We start from the raw sequence: 23,211 nt of genomic DNA on the forward strand, positions 1-23,211 counted from the left end.
TTATGGAACAGAGGTGTAAACACCTGTGGTTATCTAACAGATGTTCTGGAAAAGCACATACTGCAACTCATTCAGAGGGTTTTGAGATTCCAGCGACGGACCTGTTTTTACCTGAAACTATCCAACTGTAGTAACACATTGAGTGTTCAGTGAGTTTTGAGTCTCTTTGGACACTCAACATCAATGTCAAACATGTCGAGTTAACCGCTCTAAAGCCCAAATGCTGTCAGATGAGATTGAGTAACACTTAAGTGTTTCGTGGACCAGAGCAACCAAACAAGGACATTCTGACAATGTATGTTTAGCTACTATAGAGAGAATAGCTATGGTAAATCAATAATGAAGATCTGACAAAAAACATTTCGGTTTAGGAAAATTCCGCTTTAAAGTTAGCATGACCCATAGAGTCACAATGGCCACATTTATGGAATATACTGTACATCAGGTTGAACTAAACCGGAATCTCATTTAAATCAAACTTGGCAATTTGTCTTTGAAACTGTGTCTAATCAGTGTTTTTATAATGTCTTAAAGGACTGCTTACAAGTGTTTGAGGAGGAGACTGTTTGTTTTTTTTTTATTAAAAACATGGTAGTATGTCTACATTTGGATTGTTTTATGTTTTACATTTTTAATTTTTGGTATTTGGGGGATCTGAACCATGTAAAACAGAACTTCCAAACATCATTTCAGCTTAAAAGACTACTCTACAGATTCAGCATCACATTCCTACAACACTGTCGGATGAGCAGTTACAAAAAAGGATTAAATCGATGCAGAAGAACCAGAGATATTGTCTTTTTTATTCCATTAATTCTTCTTCCTTGTCAAAATCTGGCACCTACATTACCCACAATACTGTTTGAAATGATTCACTCAGCCATACAGTTTCGGGTGTGTTATGCTAGAAGCACCTAATGTAGCCTTGAGCCAGTAGCGTCAAGCAGAGATGAGGAGCGGCTACAGATAAGCTCATCAGACTTCCTACATTGTGGGTAATGTGGGAGATACAACTTTTCTCATATATACAGTAGTACTCCCCAAGGCCTCTAAACACACTTTGATGTGTACAATTGGTGGAGTTCCCCTTTAAGCTGACTTGTTAAGCTGTACGACCAGAAATGCTGACCTTTGTTATAAACAGTGTACTGACTGGCTCTAAACTAGAGAAGGAACCCTTTGTACAAAGCTGCAGTGATTCCCACCACACACAAACACACACACACACACACACACACACACATCCCCCCACATAGAAAGCATGCAAACACTCACTCAAAGACTCACACTCATACACTGTCAAATATCCCAACATAATACAGACACACATTATTCCACAAACTCTCCGTAACACATAGATAAAAACGTGCACATATTCCCACGCCTACACTCATAATAGCTGCAGTCACGTGGCTTTTCCTCCTCTGTGGCATTAGTAACTTTATTTTGATGAACAATAATCTGTGTGTGTGTGGCAGACAGATTAGTGTGATGCTTACCTTGCAGATAGTCGGCAAGATCACCTCCGTTACAGTACTGTGTGAGGGGAGACAAACAACCACTATCAGCAACAACAACACGTAAGCAGAATTCAATTCAGGTTCAACAATGTCAAGCTGAGAAGCAAATTTTGGTATTATGCATGCTGATATGCGTGCGTGCATACTGTATGTGCGTGAGTGTGCGTACAAATCCCAGCCCAGATAATGGCAGCCTCATCAATTAATCTGCTGAACGGCTGTAGCTTTATCTGTGCTGACAACCTCTGTTCAAGTGCAGTTAGTTCTCAAGAGGGACAACAAGAACGGAGGGATGGAAACAGGGATTGTGTGTGTGTGTGTGTGTGTGTGTGTGTGTGTTTGGGGTTTGAGGGGGTTGAGGGGAAAGTCAGTTGCTAAGTGGATAAGCAAAAACAAGTAAGACTGAAAAGTTCCAGTTACACAGGAATCTTTAGTGAAACCATGCTTGCTCTATCCTGGTCCCTGCTCCTGAGGTCGACTTCATGCATGAATGGGTGACAACTTTAAGGAAAACCAACATTAAGTATCTAAGTAAGGCCTCCAGAACAGCTTCAATGCTCCTTGTCATAGATTCCCCATGTGTGTGGAACTCTACTGGAGGGAGGAGCAACACATATTCCTTCATTTGGTGTTTTGATGATGCTGGTAGAGAGCGCAGTCTAAAGCTGGATTTATATCTGTGTGTTAAGGGTTTAAGCGTTGCTATGGCAGCTACATGCGTAGGCTCCATAGCTATGCTGCAGCTGACCTGCGCAACCTCAAAAACGATACAATGTGTTGAGGCGACAATGGTTACTGAAATACCACGTGGAGACTGCAATAACTTCTCAGTTTTGTCTCCTTGTATTTCCTCCTTCAAGTTTGTTGATAGAGACAACACACAAAACCTGGATGTAACTTCAGTTTTCACTATGTAGCCCACATAGCGTGGCTCACACAGTCACTGTGGGGAATATAATCAGAGCATGATACAGCCTGATCATGATATATGTGTCTAGTACTGCTGCAGTTTATCAACGGGTGAAATCTGATGCTAGCCTATAAATCAAAACCAATGACCTCTGTATCTACTGTGTATCTACAGTCTATAATGCTTCAACAGTAAATCCAGATTAACACGTCACTCCAAAATCTCCCATAGGTGTTCATTTGGGTTGAGATCTGGTGACTATGAAGGCCATAGCATATGATTCACATCATTTTCACACTCATCAAACCGTTCACTGACCCCTCCTGATTCGTATTCTGCGTTCTCTATAATTCTGCATTTATTTACTCAGGTTTTATCTTTCATTTGCCACCCATAGAGCATGACAAAACAAAGACTGATAGCACACAGAGCCAGAGGATTAAACATTAAATCATTCTAGATTCTGCACCAGTGAAAACAAAGGACTTCTCTTCCTCCTCCTCCTTTCGTCAATCACCCAGGCAAACATTTCCCTGTTGCTTAACTACCTGACCACAGCCTCTTGTGATAAAGCTGGATTTAATTCATGCTTTTGATGATCTGCATTTTCACTTTCATACTGAGGAATCACTTAGTGTTTAGCAAAGCTTCACTTTGAAATGGTAACAGAATTTCAAGACAGCTGCACATAACAGAAAGGTATGCATTTAGTTATCTGACATGTTGCCAGGCTGTATGGTTCATCTTACAGTTTACATGCATGTTATCTGAGCCACATTCAAACTATGATTGCTACTGTAAGTTTGAGTTTTTCCCCTCCAGAGTGTTCAAAGGGCACAGTATTCTTTTCACTGGGTTTACACCTGGCTCAGTGTGCCCATCTCTTAACATAACACTTTCATCTGATACTTCCACCAATGTTTGAGTAAGACAAGCTTTTTCTTGCTAAGCAAAACATGAGGCAAGGAGCATTGATTTAGCCAGACTGAGGTGAATGCGTCAAAGTGCAGCAAGGACATGACCCTAGCAATACTCCCAAAACCATTTGATACTTGAAAATTGAAAATGATAACCACATCCAACTGCCCATCTTGTTTTTCACCCATGTCAACTCTGAAAACAACATAATGAAAAAACTGTAACATGGGTACCCTCAAATTATTGTAACCTAGTCGTACGGCAGTTGATCCAAACACACAAGATTCCAAAGGATTATAAATACAGTACAGTGTACAGCCGTCTAAGCAGAGACCAAAACAAGATTTTAAGTTAAGGCTTTTGGGGAACATGGTTCCTAGAAAACAGAGGGGTGTATTTTTAGGGAGTAACTTGAGGTGCAGTCAAGGTTTGTTTTCAAAACCAGCAGCCAGCTGAGCATGTTGCGAAACGAGTGGGGAAAGTTGGGGAGGATGCTGAGGGTAAGGCTGCCAGCAAGCTAAGAGAGGAAATTAAGACATTGTGAAAGAAAATAAAAGAGGGAAAGACACGAGAGAAGTTTGACAAAGGGGTGGGGTGACAGCAGTGAGGACTACAGCAATCAAAACTGCAAAAACACATGCTGACAGCCAGTGTTGGGGTGAAACATTACTCTGTAATGAATGCTGAGAGTGCTCTTTTGTGGTAATGAGTACCTTCGTAATTATGTAAGTCATCACTCATGTTACTTATAATAAAGAAAACTTTGTAATGTAACAAATTACTTTTTAGAGTAGGTAACAAGTAATTTGTTACACCAAAAACAAACTTTCCCCAACACAAGTGACAGCACGTGAGAAGAGAATATGAGTTCTGGCTCATGAAATATCCAGAGAGAGTCACGTTTCTATACTTACTTCCATGACCAGGAAAACAGAGTTGGGCGTTTCCTGGAAGAGAAGGGACACAGAATCTGTTAGAGAAGCCATTTATCCTGAAGCAGCTGTCGGTTCCAGTACACAAGCATGACAAAACAGCCAGTGGAAAAAAAACATTAAGTGCATTATACCAGAGCTTGCTATTTATCATAGCCATGGCTTTTTCTTACCATACATTTATTTATCTCATGAAAATGTTACTTGATGCTTATGCCACGGCTAATAATGCTTAAAGCTGTGTTTAATATAATGTCTTAAGTCACAGAAAGGTGACGTGAGTCAACATTAAACACATGAAACACACTGTGAAGAGAAACATGATGGAACTTGTTCCAATGTCATGCGGTGTCACTCAACATTTGAGTAGGAAATCAATTTCAAAAGTAATCAAGATGTAAACATTCTTGCTTTAGTTTATGACTGTTAGAACATGTATGTAATTACATTTTCCATGAAAGGTCGTCTCATTAAGAGTGTACCAATGTGGTGGTTAAGTGGTCAATACTGATGAGATCGTTCCCATGACGGAATTCAATGCAGTGCCTGTTACTAGCATGTCAGTTTTGCAGGAGACATTTTTGGCTGGACCACGGATGTCAGACCTGTAAATGTGAAAGTCCATGACTAAGTGACTGAGAGCCAATGGTGTTACATCATTGGTCGACTGAGTGTTGCCTCTTCCTGTATCTGTTGTTTCAAATGAAAAGCCCTCTAGCATTTCATACACAGTCCAGCCATATAATAGGTTTTGACTTTGTCTTGTTTTGTTGATACTGTGACTAAGATGTCAATACTACTTTGATTCTGTTGCAAATAATACAACCAGATACTAATGCCCGATTTCAAAATCAACTAAAAAAAGGGAATCTGGAGATTTGGCAAATTAGTCTCAAAACTGATTAATAAACTATGTTTTTGTCAAGACACAATAAACACCAACTGCTGCTCACTGTGTGAATGAAGCTATAAACAAGTTGTATCAGCCACAAGGTTTGTGTTTGACCAATCACAGCACCACTACCTCTACCCTAATGGTTCCTGGGCCATCAGAAATTACTATCCCCAAAGCAGGGACTTTTTTGGGGCCAGGATCTACTGCTGGAGAACTCAATTCTGACCCTGGTTCGTCTGGTTCAAATGCAGGAACACTACCCAGGTTTTCCACTAGGATTTTTTTCAGCAGTGGTGCTGTCCAGCCAGGACCTGTGTTTGCGCACACCGATAGTGGAATAACTTAAAACTAGCTTAGATTTGTTCCAGATTATCCTGTTTATCCATGTCCACAGAGTCATGTGTGTGATAATTTATAGGAGCATTTGACACCAGAAGGGCTCTGGAGGTGAAGAGAAGTATCATCAACATGCCGGCGGTGGATGAGCGACTGCGGACAAAGCAGCTGAAAATATCACTTTTCTACATGTTTATGCTTGTTGAACAGTTGTTTTGATAGAATACTTATTGGCTTTTTACTTGTGAAGCTTTTATTGCACTTACAGTAACGAGTGCAGAACTCGTCGTGTTTGTGTGTATGTGTGTGTGTGTGTGTGTGTGGTTGGAGGACAGAGACGAGGGGCCATACATGATACCAGTTCCTGTTCTCTCCCCTGTTACCTCCAGACAGTTGCTCAAAGTGCAGAAAGTGCATGTGGTTTGCATTTGACGTGATTATTATGTATCCATCACTATGTGAAATTTCAGCAGTGGCGTTCATCATTTAGCAGCGGCGCTGTGCTGCTGTTGAAAGCATATAGGGGAAACACTACTACCATATTACTTTGGTATTGAATATTGACATGTCATACTAAGAATTAGTATTTATATGAAACTAGAATGCTGTAGCTCGCTCCTCACAGATGTTGGGTAGTGTAGAATGGCACAAATCAATATGTTTATTCACAAGCTACTACTAATTGTATTCCAACAAAATCAAAACACTGTTTGGGTCCACCATATAAACAGAATAAGTACAGATTTAGTTTGCAGAGTAATCTTCTTGTATATGGAATGAACAAAAATGAATCAGATGGGATTGACATCAACTCCAATACCCATTAGCATTCCTAGCTGGCAAAATACAACAACAAAGAGGGAAACTCAGCATAACATTTTTCACAACCTTCACACCATGCTGCATATAAACAAACACTAGGTGAGCTTGGTCTGACCACTAACTACAGTACCGTGCCACTGTGCTGTGTGAGCCTGTGCTAATGGGCTTGTTTGTTTGGCTGGTAAGTAGCTCAGTCTGTTCCAATCCTACACAGTGTTTTCTTCAACTGGGGCAGGTGGTAGTGGGGGATGGGCTACCAGTATCCATTCTGACTGTATGTGTGAGAATATGGGTGTGTTGGGGGGGGGCTATGGGGGATTACGTAAGGAGTTTGTATTCTGCAGCGCAATCTGGTGAAGAGGGGGGATGGTGACGGAGTGTTGGGGGGCAGAGTCATCATGAGGCCAGATCAGTGGGGGTTACTGATACATCACTGTCCCATCACAAAGCACACGCAATGCAAGTGAATGTCTGGCCACCGTCACTGAAGAACATTCTTACACAATCACAAACTCGAGTGTCTACTGTCTAACGTCAGAGAGAACTCATATCAACAAACAGCCGAGACTGAAGGTACTTCTAAGAAAAGCTGCTGCCTGAAGCAACATTTACCTTATTCAACAACACGTGAGAGTGTTTTGAAGCTTTCTCTGACTGCTGCAGTTGCCTCAGTTTGGTTTGTTGCCTAATTGCAAAGAAGTGAGATGAATGTCAAGAGGCAGGTGGTGACAGCAGCACATAGGGCAGCCTTTGTTTGTGAAGGCTTAGAGGAAGTGGCAGCTCACAGATATGAAAGTGACAACTGCTCAAACTGTTTACATTGACAAATGTTCTCCAGAAGGTACTGTTCACACATTGGCCACATCTGAAAGAAAAATTGGTGGACTTTGGACACTGATGGCTCACCACCATATGAGGGCTGGGTTCAAAACCGTTCCCTCCCAGCACAAAATATTCCAAAACACGCCATGATATAAATAGCCCCTCTGTCACACTCATGTAACGTTCAGAGGCTGTTTTGCAAGCAACTAAATCTGCAGGCTGGCCGGATGGATGAAAGGATTTTATTATCCAGAGATCTGACGACTGACAACACAAAACACAGGCATTGAAAAGTTACTGACATTTATAAGCGGCACACACACACACACACACACACACACACACACAAAAATACTCAGCACTGCCAAGAGTCAGTGTGAACCAAAACAGCGGTGTGTCTGGTTAGTCGTTCAGTTATTGCGTCACAGTCCAACTCCAGGAGAGCTGAATTATGTAACTACATGGGGGATGGGAACGACCGAACTGCAGGGGGTGGAGGTCAAGGGGAGTGTGTGTGACGGGGGGTACTGGAAAGGGGGGGGGGTTAAGTATTTGTGGAAAGCTGGTGTGCTTTTGTCACGGAAGCGACGAGCGTAATCCGGGATATTCTGAGTAAACAGTCAGTGTCATTTGGGAGTAAAGTCTATGCTTTGACATAACAGCAGCACGCAATGATACATGACTGTGTCAGTGACAGCAGCGAGAAAACACTAATTATGTGCTGAGGACAAAAGGTCAGAGTGGCTTGGTGATTGTCAGTGTGGCTGGATCTTGGGTAAAGAGGATGTTTGTTTTTTTGCAGGTGGGACAACTGTACAATTTGTTATTGCACAGACATGCTGATATGGCCACATACAGAACACACAAAAACACTGCTGATCCAGTCATGCATGGAAAAGAACAGAACATCATATAAAAGGTGCACGTGTCTGCTACAAGTCAGGCCATGTAATGAGTCATGACAGTCCAAAAACACATTTACATGAAAGGCAAAGACAATGAAATACAGACATTTTTTTTATTTTAATTTTGTATTCATAATCTTTTAAGTTGTTTTAAGTCCCTGCAGGCACTCTTTGTTATGTAAGAGAGCAGCATGTATGTATTGAAGATCATGTGAAAGAGTGTGCTTGCTCATGCTTGCTGATCAGACATGTAATGCACTGCGTATGTTCCATCCAGAGCTGTGTTTGTGTGTGTGTGTGCCAGCGCCTCAGTGAGCAGTAACAGTGTTTTCCTCTGAGCCTGTGTCCCAGCCAGTTAAAAGTAAAGGAATGTGGATGGAGGCCACTGAAGTTCATGCTGCAGGTTTTCTAGGAAAATGTCGCTGAGCTCCAAAAATCCCCCCGAAAGTATCCAAGAACATGTACTGCCCCTTTTTCTTTTCAGCTCTCTTCATGTTAGTCCTGCCTCAATACCTTGTGTAATAAGGGCACACACACACACACACACACACACACACACACAACAGGCTGGGGGCCCCTCTCTAGGCTAGAACACAATGTTCTTTAGGAGCAGCATCAGCTTTTGTGGAGATTGGCTCACAAACCAAAACACATCATAAACAAACTCCCGCCCCCCTCTTCCTCTGTTTACCTTTATATCAACTTTCATCTCCACCAATTCCTTTATGTCCCTCTCTCTCTCTCTCTCTCTCTCTCTCTCTCTCTCACTGTATGTAACAGCAAATATGCAAGGAGGCATGTGTGTGTGTTTGTGTGATATAGTTGTTGAACCACAAACTCATGGATACTGTATTACCTACAAAATACTACCACATATCAAAAATGTAATTGCAGGTTTATGCTTCAAGGTATTGTTATATAAAAATAAGAAAAATAAAGCATTGTCTAATAAAAATTCATCCTGCACTATCTCCTGAACATACACACCAAGTTTTATTCACATCCGAAGAATGAAGGGGGGACAGATGGCGGAACTTTGAGCGCACAATTATTGAAATGCTGCAGGCTTTATAATGATGAAACTAGCATGTGATTGGTCTCACTTCTTCTTTAAAGAGAATTAAACCAGATAAAGTGACTTTGAGCTGATTGAGCTGCTTCCTTCTCCTGAGCTCAAAAAAGGTTTGAACCTGCTAATAGCTGCTTGCAGCTATATTTGTCTATTTATAATTGTTGTTGTCTGATGGTTAAGTGGTTACTGCTGGCTGTGCAACAAATTGCCCCTCGGGGATAGTAAAGATATCCTTGATCCTTGAAAACTGAAACTTCTTGTGCTAATGAAAGTCATGTGGAGCTCCAGACAGAAATGAATCTTGAGTTAAGAGGGTTTTTTTGGCAAACAACTGTAATGTTGTTAGTCATTTTAATAATTACATTATAATTAGCAGCATGTGGGTGTGTTAGCCATAATGACTTAAAAACAAATTTAAACAGCACTTGGCAGGAGGGAATATCTGACTCTGACCATCTTAGATGAGTGCAAAGTTAATGATTTTTTAAATGTCAAATCAAAACAAACACACTCCCTCTTGTCTCTGTTGCCAGTTCACAGGAATCCAAACGGTGAAACAGCTGAGCTGTACTGTGCAGATTAAAGGCTCTTTTATACAGAGATCCCTCATTACAGCCGTATAGAAGGTCCGTCATTAAGCCGCCTTTGCTTTTTTACACTGAACCAAACAAAGCCAGCATAACGCCACCCTCATGTGTGCTTCTACATAGCATGTTGGCGTTCCAGATTCAGAGGCGTGACGCAACACAACAGCAGCAGCTCCCTGTCAGCTCCTTGTCTCGCTGTGCTGGCTTTCCCTTTTACACAGGTGTCGATCCGGCTTTGTGACTACCTCCATAGCCAGCTTATTGGCGGAGCAACTCTGCCCCCCTAATTCCGTGTACCTTACTGTTATACAGAACAGTGAGGCGGAATAAAGGCACAGCATTCCCGCCTTGAACAAGCTGTGGAAAAGGGGCCTATGTGAGAGAGCGAGCCCTGACACAGGACACCTTATAATTAGACCCATCTACCTCGCACGGCTGCAGCTTGCTTAACATTAACAGCTCCATGAAGGAGGACCAGGAGGCGCTCAGCTGTGTGCTTAAGACTGTCATTAAAAGCAGCAAACGAGCAGAGCTCCAAACTACAGTGCTGGGAATAAGGACCTGCAATCTGTCATGGGCACACATACTCCTACATCCAGCCCTGCAGTCTTTTGTCAATGCACAGCTATTCTGAGAGGAAGGCAGGTACAGCTTCTTTCCTCACTGAAGCAGCTGGTGATTCACACACAAGCAAGGTTTATTGCATTCATGAAAGCTGGCATATGGGTGTATGTGGAGGTTTTATAGAGCAAAATTTAAGACATTTTATAAGATTTTTAATGCTTTACCTATCAAGTGGTCCATGTCATATTTTCAATGGCATTTTTCTAGTTTCTTTGTCATAAGATTTAAGTCTAACCCAACTTAATATTATTGAATGTAAATTACCTTAATATACTATTAGTATCCTATATTAAACAAATCATTGCACAGTGAAAATTTCAAGAATTCTAATAACTTTGTTCAAGACAATTTAAAGACAGACAGATAGTGGATCATGCACCCAAACAGCAGGAATGAGAAGTCCTGCCAAAGAACTGTGACGGTTTTCTTTTGTGCATTCAGCAAAGAATACAAGAAGTGCTGAGGTAGTACGGTGGAGTGTTAGCGTATTGTCACAATGTGATGTTGAGTGAATGAACACCTCTATTGTGAACCTAAAACATACAAAAGGACATAAGCAGTTTTACTCAGTGTTTATTCAGTGCTCAGACCAACACAATGCTGTCTAGTCTATATGGTGCTGGTACTGTATACACACACAGCAATGTGGATAGAAACGTAGTCAGCTGTGGTGTAAGCTTGTGTGGGCTGGCAGGGGAAATCACAGAGTTAAGATTCAGATATAGGACTTGGTGAAGGGTTGTCAGTGGTGCTGTACAATAAACTAGAGCTGAAAAACTGGTCAATGACCAAATATAACTGCTGAGGCCTGGAACCAATGCTGATATGATACCGAAGCAAACAGCACCAAAATCCATTTATGACTTGAATATCTTTAAAAACGGCTGTGGCTCAGGAGGTAGAGCGAGTCGTCCACTAATCAGAAGATCGGCGGTTCAATTCCACGCTCCTCCAGTGTGCATGTCGAAGTGTCCTTGGGCAAGATACTGAACCCCAAATTGCTCCTGATGGCTGTGCCATCAGTGTGAGAATGTGTGTGAATGATTAGATTTCCTCTGATGGGCAGGTTGGGACCTTGCATGGTAGCCCCTGTACCCATTCAGTGTATGAATGTGTGTGAATGGGTGAATGTGACACGTAGTGTAAAAGCGCATTTGAGTGGTTGGAAGACTAGAAAGGCGCTATACAAGTACAGTCCATTTACCATGTATGAAGATACACATCGGTTTCATATGAATTTTTATTGTAAGAATCCTACTGTGAACATTCAGTGATTTTTTGGGTTGAACTTCTCTTCCTGCATATTGCCATCTGCCAAATGCTTGCTGACATCCTGTTAGCTGCTGATACTAGCAAAAACATACACACTAGAAGTATAGCATGCTGATATTTGGAGGGTATAATGTCTACCATGTTCATCATCTTAGTTTAGCATGTTAGTATGCTAACATTTGCTAATTAGCACTAAACATAACTGAAACTTTGGCCTGATGATGGCACTAGATGAAAAGACAGTTATTACAAGTCATCCTGTGGGGAACCTACAAAATCCCATGGCAATCCATCCAATAGTTGTTGAGATAGGTCACTCAAAACTATAAATGTCAACCTCATGGTGGAGCTAGAGGAAAGGTCAAGGGATCACCAAAGTCAGTAGGATTTATCCTCTGGGGAACATGAATGGCAATCCTTTCGATAGTTGTTCAGTAGGGGTGTCTCGATTTCAATTCTAAATCGAAAGTCAATCAAAATGAGTGTTCAATTTTGATCTACGAAATCACAAGCAAGTTTGCGATCCTCCCAGTACCCCCCCCCCCACTTGCGTGTTATTATGATATTTCAATCTGGGCCAAACTGATGGAGCAACCAACCAACAAACAGACATAAAACTGTATGTGTTTAATACATCTGTCTATTCTGACACAGGCACATCTTAGTTAGGGTTAGGGTTATCAATCGTCAAAAGACATAATACAAAAACTAGGTCTATGCGCCAACAGATACTGCTTCAATCCTTGAGAAATTCCCTAAGCATTATGTAGACATGTACAAGCAGACATGTACAGCATTTACTGCAGAAGTATTTAGGTCTTTAAACAGGATTCAAGTAGTCTGATCTCAACATTGACCTGATCTCCACCCCTGCTTGGACCTATTGTTAAATCAGTTTCAACTGCATATGGTCTTGGAATAAGCTTGAACTCAATTTCCTTGGTCTCAACAAAAGCTCTGTGTGCAAGTATTTACAGCCTTGAACCATACATGATCCACTGCATTAGCAGCATCACACTTACCAAAAGGTCAAACACTCTCACCATCTCTGTCACCCTTTATGAGGCTGCTACTGACTTAGAGACTGGCCCTTTCCCAGCAGCCGTCACCTGTCAGCAGGTCTATCAGTAACCACCCATAGTGCACACAACAGGCAGGTCAGAAAGACTGGGTTCAAAGGTCATTATTATCAGACTTTAATTAGGTAAACCCAGTTCCTCTTGGTAAAGCTAAGAACAGTAAAGACCTCAGGCAAATCTGGCTCTAAATTAAATATTTCAGCTTGTTTGCAACTCTAATATTTTGAACTTAAGCCCTTTCAAGCACATTTTAATATACCTTACTTTTAATAATTGCGTTTCAATTGTTTAACTGAAAGTGTTTCATGTCTGTCCAAATGCCCTGTCACAAGCCCACAGAAGAGAAGTATAGAAAATGTATAAAAGTCTACAAAAAGACAGTAACAAGCAGGAATCTATGCTTTTTCTAATCAAAATGAGAGGCTAGACATGACTAGACAGTTGCACAAACCAGCTCGAGTTACATTTCCTGTTCTGTTGGGTAAACCCAGTCGCACAGCACGTGGCTCCAACAAACAACAACAGCTGATGAGGCTGAGTAGAAGCCAACTGGAGACGCAAGAAGAAGTGATGATCGAGGGCAGGATGGGGAAACAAGAAAATGGAAAAAGTGAGCTAAATATAAAAGATAAATAAGGAATGGAAACAGTAAAAAGAGGGAGAGCAAAGTAGCAGCTGTCAGTTGGTCTCTGTTACCAAAGGGCTACAACACACACACCAGACTCTATTGATAGTCACCAAGAGAGGAAATACACACCATTACACTGGCTACCATCAGACAGACCAATCCTGCAGGGGATGGAAAAAAGAAATGCCAGCTGGTCAGAAAAAAGAGACAGGGAGACACTGCGCCCATAGCTGTGCTAGACCATCCCAGTGAATGAGACAGACAACAGAGGCGGAGGTGACAGAAAGCAGGCAAACAAAAAGAAACAAAGAGAGAGAATGCATGAAGAAACTACCTCAGACCATATCAATTAACAAAGTGGGTTTTGAGGAATTGAGAAAGTATTAAAACTTGACAGAAGCAGTATTTTAGTGTCTGTCTGGTGCCAAAACCACCATGTTCCTCGGTTTAAGGTTGTTTGAAAGTCCTTTATTTTGGTGATATAAATACTGTCTTCCTGAAGCCTTCAAAGTATCATGCCTGAGGTGATTAATCAATGTCTAGCCTAATAAATAATATATTAGCTAGAATATAATACAACCCAGATTGTAAGACTTTAATTTGTCTTACAATCAGACTGAGCTTACAGTCGGGCAATACTATATTTTTATGCATTAAAAGGAATAGTTAAACATTTTGGGACATATGCTTATTTGCTTTCTTGCTCTGTATATTCATTACGAAGCTAAGCTAAGCTTATCTAGCATTAAGACTGGAAACATAAGGAAACAGCTATCCTGGTTCTGTTCAAAGGTAAGTCTGTGCTGGTTGCCTCACAACCTCACAGTGAAGACAAGACTTCAGGGGCTCACTGTGACTAGCCAAGAAGTGGTCTGGCACATAACCCCCAAAGCTGCAACATGTTTTTATATGTCATGGTCTTTTTGTTCAACAAATGAGATGTACCATGTTAGTTAGTGAGCTTTAGAGGAGCTGGTAGGTGGATTTTGTCTGCCTTTCAGCACAGTAGGCTAGATGTTTCCTGTTTCCAGTCTTTATGCTAAGCTAAACTAACCAGCTGCTAGCTTTAGCTTCATATTGAATGGACACATATGAGTGTGGTATCAATCATCTCATCTAACTCTGCAAGAGAGTGAATAGGCATGCCTATTTCCCAAAATGGCTAACTATTCCTTTAAACTATCCATTTAGGCAGGATGATAGAGTATTTGGACACCCAATGAAGTCACCTTTTAGTAGCATTACTTCACACATTTTCTTGCTTGCTAACCCTAACCCTTCTTTCTACTATCCCTAAGGACATATAAAAATGCATAGCCTGTCTCTTTTACTTGTGTCACAACCGGTGCGCTTGGTAATGAAATAATTATACACAAATGTTATATTCTTTCAGGTTATGATTTTTCTTTTTTTTCCAATTTCAAAAGCAACTTATCAAGGAACAACGAAGGCATGAAACTCAAGAACCAGTTAATTCAATCACAATTACACTGTATGTTTCTTTAAGTCTTGTCACTGATGGAAGCTTCCTACTCTACTGTATCCACTTGCTGAGTTATGACTGGGCTCCTGAGCTATCTGCCTCTGGAGGAGGTTATTACATCAGCAGGACTGATGGAGGAATGAAGAGAGGGGTGGAGGGGTGGAAGGGTGGATTGACTGATCAGCAGTGTTCCTGTGGGAGGCTTCCACAAACACAGGAAGTACCACTACTACGTGGGAAGTGCTTTATCATCATTTTAGCTATTACTGCCTCCCTGCTCATGTCTCTCTTTGTAACTCTTCATTGGAAGGACAATCAAATCTAAAGGGTTATTATAGCAACCCTGGGCCTAGGAACAGAGACCAAAAAGCAGAACTTCATTTTGACTGCTGACAAGAACTTCTGCGACAGACTGATCAGAATCATAACTAGCATTTATTATGTGTTCACAAAGTGAAGTACAACAAGTTGAAGTAAATTTACTGTAAACATGAGTGACAAGGGAAGCAGCCAATAACAGATCCATGTTTCTCTGTATACCCGGCAAGTCTAACATGAATAAGTTCACTGCGGCAATTCAAAGACTCCCTTTCCCCACAAGTTCTAGAAAAAAAGACTACAAGTACAAACATCTGTTTAAAGCGTGTAGCTGCAGACCACCACATAAATAAATGCAGTCAGAGCCTCTCATAACGCCTACGAGCGACCTATCTGTGTGTGCAACGACCAATAACACTGATGCTTTACAAAGGTATAAACAACAGGATGAGCAGTCATAAATGTAGGAGCTTTGAAAAACACACCAAAATATTCTGCCTCCAGTATCTGTATTTATTTCTAAATAGACATTTTGTTAATCCACAAAGATCTGAAGGTAGACTGTGTGCAAAGAATATATGTGACTCTGCTAGATGTGAAGCTCCCAGCCCAAAGACAAAAGATAAATCTGAGCTCATTTAACATGTGCACATCAACATGGGCCCCTCGGATGGGCATCAAACAGTGTTCTGTATATGTGACAGTGCACTGACAGTGTGGCCTTTCAGATTCAGCACAATGCTCTCTTTTTCATTTAGTCATACTGCATAGTTTCCACAGGCTTCATAGTGTGGCCAGAAGCATTAAAAGTGGTTTGTTTGGGTCATGTAGTCTTGTAAAATATATTCTCAGAAATGCATGGAACAGCAGCTTCACATCCAACTCTCTGATGGCTCAATGTGTATAAAAGTCATGGAGAGGCAGCAAGTAAAGCCTGTCGATCTACTGTTCTGTAGATGCAAACAGGCTGTCCATAGGAGGGCATTTCATGGTCATTGTCAGGTTTGTAGTAGAAGCTGTGCAGCACAAACCTGACAACTGGACTGATGGGATCGAACCACTACAATAGTATGACTCTGAATCAGAGAGAGACAGAAGGTAGCCTTACTCAGCATTAAATCCAAGGCCTAACCAATAGCAACATTGATCCTCTTGAACCATTTAAGAGATTTGTGGATGAAGGTATATGTTTTTCAAAGACTTGCTCCATAGATAGTGGAACTTAGACAAGCCAGCCATTAAAACCACAGAGCACACTCAATGGAGAAAAATACTGACTCATGGTTAAAAGGTGAAACTATTTCTACACGCACTCCTAATTTTGGATAGACAACTGATTTTCAGTTTATAAAAGTCACATTTTTCTTCACACTTCAATATACAGAAAAGATCAGGACTTACCTGGACATCGTAAAGTGCCACAATGTTCTCATGCTGAAGCTCCTGAGTAAAAACAGAGCAGGGAAACAAGATGCATTAACTGGGCTACAGCAACTAATGGGATCATTCTCATTGATATTTCTACCAGGCAAGTCGAGGCCTGTTTCTTTCAAAGGCGCAAACTCACAAGGTCAGTATCAGATCATTCTTTAAGTACACTGAGGAGATAAGTGAGAAGCTATTAAGTATCATGCTCACCTTCAAGATTTTGATTTCCTTGCCAAGAAGGATCTGGGACTTGGAGAGGTTCTTTTTATTAATACTCTTGATGGCCACCTCCCAATCCGTCTTCTGTACAACACGGAGAGCAGGAATAAAGGGAAAAAAAGGTTACAACTCAGTACATGGTTAGAGTCCACATTTTTAATGACATATTCAGTTGGTGCATGTATTCATCCTGAACCGTTCTTTACAAAACACTTGGTTTGGCATGCAATTTGGGCCTGTAACATAAATAATGTCAGTGTTATTACTCTAATACAGTCTCATTTTAGTCTTTGGTACAACAACCTATCTATTTCTTCAAAGGAGCATTAAAGGAGAGCATACAGCTGGTTCAGGCTCTCCCACAGGGACATGTTTAGCTGAAGGGGAAAGCATCTACACTCATGATCAATTTAGTTAGTAAAGGATAGCCTAAACAATAGTTATATGGCCTTTGTTGTGTGAAATGGCACCTCTGCTATAAAAAACATTTTGTTAGACAACTAGGTGGTGAACACATCATATGATTGTATTGTCTTCCCTTACTCAATGCACATCTAGTGACTCTATCACACGCGTTTGTATTCATGATATTCATATCACTCAGCACGACTGAAGGGATACTCAAACATTTCTTTTAACGATGTGACATTTAAATGGAGGCCAGCAGCATTATATAGTATATGTGAAAGAGAGACTGTGTGTGTGTGTGTGTGTGTGTGTGTGTGTGTGTGTGTGTGTGTGTGTGTGTAAAAAGCCAAGCCCTCTGGCCTTAATCACATTGTCAGCATCTCTGTGTGAGAGCTGGCTAGAAGGACGGAGGAAATTTTACCCGTCCCAATAACACCAGGTCACTTGGGTTTCTGACAGTTAGGCAAGCCTATTGCACTGAATGACATGCTCAATGACGAGGCACTCAGATGACAGCTAGAACGGGAGCCAGCCTACTTACACTAAAAGCAAAGTGAGAGGAGAGGGACCTATTTTTCTTCCCTGGGCTGAGATAATGTTTCCAGATGAGCTCCTGGAGCGGGTATAAAAAGACTTTTGGAGCTCACGTGAGCTGAGAGGCTCTCAGGACATGTGCTGTACACGCAAACACCCAATGCAGGACACAGAAATAAACCCAGGAGACAGCTAGATTGTTTCTATGCCCTTGAGAAAAACACAGAGACGGTATGCATAAAAGAAATCAACATGGTCAGTTAGACAGTAGGCTAAGGAAGGAATTCTATGAATAAAAAAGTGATGCTTTCCAAATGAATCTAGGTTAATAGGAGATGTTCCTCTTCTGCGGGTGCACTCCGCCTAGAGCCTGGCATAGAATTCAGCACACAAGTGGGACTGCATGTTAGTGACATGAGTTCATGAGTCTGTTTGTGTTTGTGTGTATGTGTGTGTGTGTGTGTGTGTGTGTGTGTGTGTGTGTGTGTGTGTGTATAATGTGCTGCCAACTGAGCTTCATCCATCCCCTACTCACTGACAGCCTGCCCAGCCAAGTGTGACTGAGCCGCCAAACACTACAGCCATAGAAAAAAAGAAATAAAAATGTGACCCTGCTGGCCCTTAATGTAACGCTGGAGGTAGGGGGGAGGAGGTGAGAGGGGGGGTGTTCTATCAAACCTAACTAATTTCTGGATGGTGCGCCACATGACGCAGAGTTAAGCAGTGCAGAGTAAGCAGTTATCCTCTGCTCAGAGTCATGCTGCAAAGACAGGGGCACGCTTTCATTTTCCAGAATAATGCATGATCTCATTTATGAATCACAGGCGATTATGGAGGTGTGAGCAACAAAGAGATTAACGTCAGCAACACTGCAACCAGATGATAGTCGAAGGTGTTGTGATAGACAGTGGAAGAGTGAGACTGAGAGAGGAAGACTACAACACCTGAGTAGTATATTCTAAATGTATGCAACATGCTAAATGTATTCATTTAGTAAAAACATTTTAACCACATGTACAGTCCACTGCTGTGCCATGTTGCAACTTGTCTCTAAAGGTTGTTAAGTTTTATATGTTTTAGAATAGCAGCAGATCAAAAATCTATGAAAAGACTTTCAGGATGTAAATCTAACTGGATTTTGACATACAATTACATCATCACAAACATCTTCCCTAAAGTGTGAAAAACATTTTCCCTAAAGAAATTAATTCAAGCATAATGTATGTGCTGGCTTTATCTGAGCCTTTGCATAATGATAACATGATATCACAGTGTAACAAGAGCATATGTAACATCCAACACTGCCTCGGCAATGAAGCAATCCATCATGTCTGTTGCATGCAGGTGTCTCTAACCTTCCTGTTCCTCTGAGGTGGAAATAATCCTATAAATAGGCTAAATGGAATGCAGATGATAGGACTTAAACAGTAAATACACTGATCACATGCCAGGTCCGTTTAAACACGACAGGGGAGGCATGTGAGCAGTGGCTGGACGTGCTCACACACACTGCTTCCAGTGATGACCGGCGTGATTGTTTGCAGGCCTGCGTTCGGTTCAGTTTCCAGGCTCTGAGCTAGTTATCGATTTTAAATTGAGACACAGAAGCTGCGGTGCCCTGACTACAGCAGGGAGCATGAGGATGCTCTGATGTGGCTTTCATTGAAGAATTCAGGACCATCTGCTTCACAACGGTAGCAACGGAGGCAACATGATGTCATGTTCTGCGTCTCTGCCACATATACACAAACAAACCCATCATCTCTGTGTCCTTCAGTGACACAACACTCCAGTCAAATGTAATGATTTCTTTCTATTTCTTATGTTATTATTATTATTATTATTATTATTATTATTATTATTATTATTATTATGTTATGCTAATAATACAGGTTTCAGTGCTTCAGTGTGAATGAACCCTGTGCGGCTCTTACATAAGGAATGCTTGCATCCTTAAAAAGGCAAAGGGAAAAACACTGCACCCCATCATCCCTCCTGCCTCAGTACGTCAGCAAGTCATTCACTGTTGCCTGACTCATCCGTTTCATGAATGAAACGACATAAATTCACTTATACAACTAACATCAGGCTGATAAAATAACACTGAATCAGTCATTGCGTGACTGTACATCACATCACACTAAATCTAGATGTTAAGGTATAAAAGCATCTGTAAATATTACCACCCCAAAAAAGGTGACAGCCCACAGAACTGAATTCTGCATTGACCCAGATTTTATAATTAAGCTGCCTACTTGCCCCCTTTCTCCTCTAAATACAGAGGGGGTAAGAGGGGACGAAAAACATTGCAGGCTAACTGTTTATTTACCTTCCTGTGTCTTCCTTTGAACACCACAGCAAAGGCTCCATGTCCGACCAGGTCTTTTCTGCTGTACTCAAAATCTCCCACTGTCTCCATCGTAATGGGCTGATGGTCCAGCTGATGCTGGGCACTGTGGTGGGCAGCTTTGAATGTTGCTCTCCTCGTCAGAAAATAATCCTGGAGCAAATGATCCACTCAGTCCTGATGCTGATTCTTGCACTGCGGTTTTATTTCATGACAGGCTGCTCTGATGTGTCTTATTGCATAAATAAGAGATGCAGTCGGGACATGATGCATTCACATGCCCTCTAACTAGGTTGGGATGTTTGTAATATCACACAGAGCAGACGGCTTTGAGCATGGCTAGCAACAATCCTGAGCTAAACTGTATCAGTGCCAGCTGTCAGTCTTTGACCCAGTTGGATAGCTGCAATCCAGCTTTGCATTACTCACCATGGAGGCTCACTAACACACTGTACGTCCCCAGTCACCAAACCTGTTCAGAGGGACAGTCTACATGATGCCAAGCCTGCTAGACATGACCATGCAAAGACTAGAGCAGCTGCAGACACCGAGCTATCTGTTAGCCTGACAGTGACATAACCGTGCGGCTACACCTAGCGTCATAGCTGCTGCCCATAGCAGGTCTCTGCAAACATGACAGCAATATTATGGAAATAGCGCTACCCTGTTGGGTGACAATGAATAATTTAAACTGCGTCTATCTGAATAATACAGGCTGTAGCAACCTATAAAGCTAGCCAACATCCGCGAGCTAGTCAACAGTCACTGTTAGCTTCAAAAAATCTCAAGGATGCAACACAAATGTCAACACAGGACTGTTGTTTATCTGAAGGCGTTAGTCCTTGTTATCTGTCCTCTTCGACCAGACGTCCAAGTCCACAAGACACATTTCTGTCCTCTCGAAAAACACAGACGTTTCGCCAGTGAGCATTAATTTCATCCGTGTGACATAAACGAACACTTTCGTTGTTTCCTTCGTCGTCAAGTCTGACGGGACAGCTAAGGTTAGCGTAGGACAGCCGTCAGCTTCAATTACATTTCCATCCACGTCAAGCTACTGTAAGTTAACGTACTAATATAAACTACAATTTTCAATCACTGTACACGTCTGTCACATCACAACAGACGGCAGGTCCTGCCGTCCTGACGTTGAGTTAAACAATACTGAGAGCTAGTGCCATGTTTCTCTTTTATACGCTATCCTTCCGCGAAGGCAAGCTTTGAACCTTTCCTTCCGCTGCAAGGGTTAGTCCGTCTGCTGACGCTCTGAGGACGCCTCGAAGAAAAACTGAACACGCACTAACCAGGATGTTTATATAAAATTAAAATAAGACAAACAAGACTTTGAATACTTTTGAACCAAAGGTAATTCAATTATGTGTGCAATTAAGGATGGTTTAAGTTTTCATTTTATTTGAAGAATATATCAAAAATGAATGTGAAGTGACATTGAGATTTACTACAGGAAAGACATTTTTGGAGATGTGATTAAGTGATAAATGAAACATAAAGTATTGGTCTAAAAATAGCTTCATAAACACTGATACAGTATGGGCACACTGAGGTTGTGACTGGGTACATAACATCATAACATATGCTGTCAAACAGAAAAAAAATCTTCTCTTAGAAATAACAGAAATAAATACAAAATTTATGGGGGCAGCAGAGATACACTGAGCTTATTGTACTTAACAGTGTATAGCATCTGTTTGGAGTTTTATACCCTCTGGTGGCTGAAAATATAACAGACTTGCTTGTTCAACCAAACCTTACCTGTGAAAAACATAACAGGCTGCAAAAAATATGTCTATAATTTAGGGTTCAAGCCCATGGTACTGAGTCTACGTGTTTGTGAAAATGCTACCCAATGAACATGACAGCTGCCAGCCTGATGAGGGTCAACTTGTATGTTTTTTAAAGGTGGTCTCTGAGACCTAAAGTCTGACTGACACACAAAATACTTGCTATGTTACACTTTTAACCTCTGCATTTTTAAAATGAGGAACAGATTCCATTTCCCTGCAATTTTATACAATTAGCAAGTTTCTCTGAGCTACATCTATAACTAACTTTTCTACCTTACTACTGCTGCTTTCCCACCTGCAAATAAAAAGGCAATTTTTGTGTATTTTTCATATTAGAATGATTCTCTAATGAGCTGCTGCTCTGACAGGAGGCCATACAAGAAATACATGAATGAAATACATTTCTGACAAGTCTAGGGCCCACATATAGTAGACACTAACCAACCACAAAGAGATTTTAAAAAATAGTTTGGTCTGAGGTTGTGTGATAAGCCAACCTCCATCAATCAGCCGGTAAAAATAACAATTTAAATATCAACAATTTAATCATTGGCTGACAAAGAAAACAGACACATAGATTGGCCAATTTCTATTTAGGATTTTTTTATGTTGACCAGGAGCTTGAAGTAGCACCACACCGCCCACAGCTGCACCACTATTTAACTCTCTGGTCATGCCTGAAATAGCTGCTTGGCTGAGCTGCTGACAAAGTCAGATAAGCAGGCACTACTGAATTAGTTAAGAGGAGCCCTTCACTCTGTCTCTCCTCTCTATGGGGTCCTTCATACTTTGGGTCCCACAGCTTAAGCCTCTATGAGCTTGTGTGAAAAGAAGGCACTGACAACAGTCCCTGATGCCTTCCGCAAGTCCAGAGGAACTTGCAGGCAGCATGGTTGATCAGTGCCTTGCTCAAGTGTGCCATAACAGGATGAAATGTGAGCTGTATTGAGTTATTCATACATTCATTATACACCGTTTGGACTAGTGTGATTGTGCGTGACTTATAAACAATGTTCTCCTGCTTATAATTCGCAACCAGGGTTTTAACCATCACTAAAAAAATGAAAGCATGTCATAGCAATCCTTGCATCACCTTAGAACTCAGTTTAAGATCTTACTGATGAAAATTTGATTAAAACTGGCAAAACTGCCTTGGCTTTCAGGTTCAATCCAGATCTTGTATGTGCTGCTGTTTGGGTGCCAAAGTCTACAAGGAACAAAGGTGAGTGAGGCCTTGCCAACAGGGCCCGCAGACTCTAGGATGACCTACCAGAGAAGATCTGGTTTATTACCTCTTCTCATAGGTCAGCATTTTTCTAATTTTTTAAAACAAAGCTCTATGCAACA

At 41.3% G+C, this 23,211-nt stretch overlaps 1 protein-coding gene across 1 annotated transcript in view; it reads right to left on the bottom strand.

Annotated features, from left to right (window-relative positions):
* The window catches only part of ulk2 (unc-51 like autophagy activating kinase 2), a 40,846-nt gene extending 19,615 nt beyond the window's left edge, over positions 1-21,231 (bottom strand). The window contains exons 1-5 of the mRNA XM_044353324.1: positions 20,042-21,231; positions 16,762-16,854; positions 16,525-16,566; positions 4,263-4,295; positions 1,500-1,536 (exon numbers count right to left, since the gene is read on the bottom strand). Coding sequence (XP_044209259.1) covers positions 1,500-1,536; positions 4,263-4,295; positions 16,525-16,566; positions 16,762-16,854; positions 20,042-20,131 — 295 coding nt within the window. The 5' untranslated portion in view covers positions 20,132-21,231. The remainder of the gene's footprint in view (positions 1-1,499; positions 1,537-4,262; positions 4,296-16,524; positions 16,567-16,761; positions 16,855-20,041) is intronic.
* Between the last annotated feature and the right edge of the window lie 1,980 nt (positions 21,232-23,211).

The sequence above is a fragment of the Thunnus albacares genome, chromosome 6 (genome assembly GCF_914725855.1).
Source record: "Thunnus albacares chromosome 6, fThuAlb1.1, whole genome shotgun sequence".
NCBI classification, from domain to species: domain Eukaryota; kingdom Metazoa; phylum Chordata; class Actinopteri; order Scombriformes; family Scombridae; genus Thunnus; species Thunnus albacares.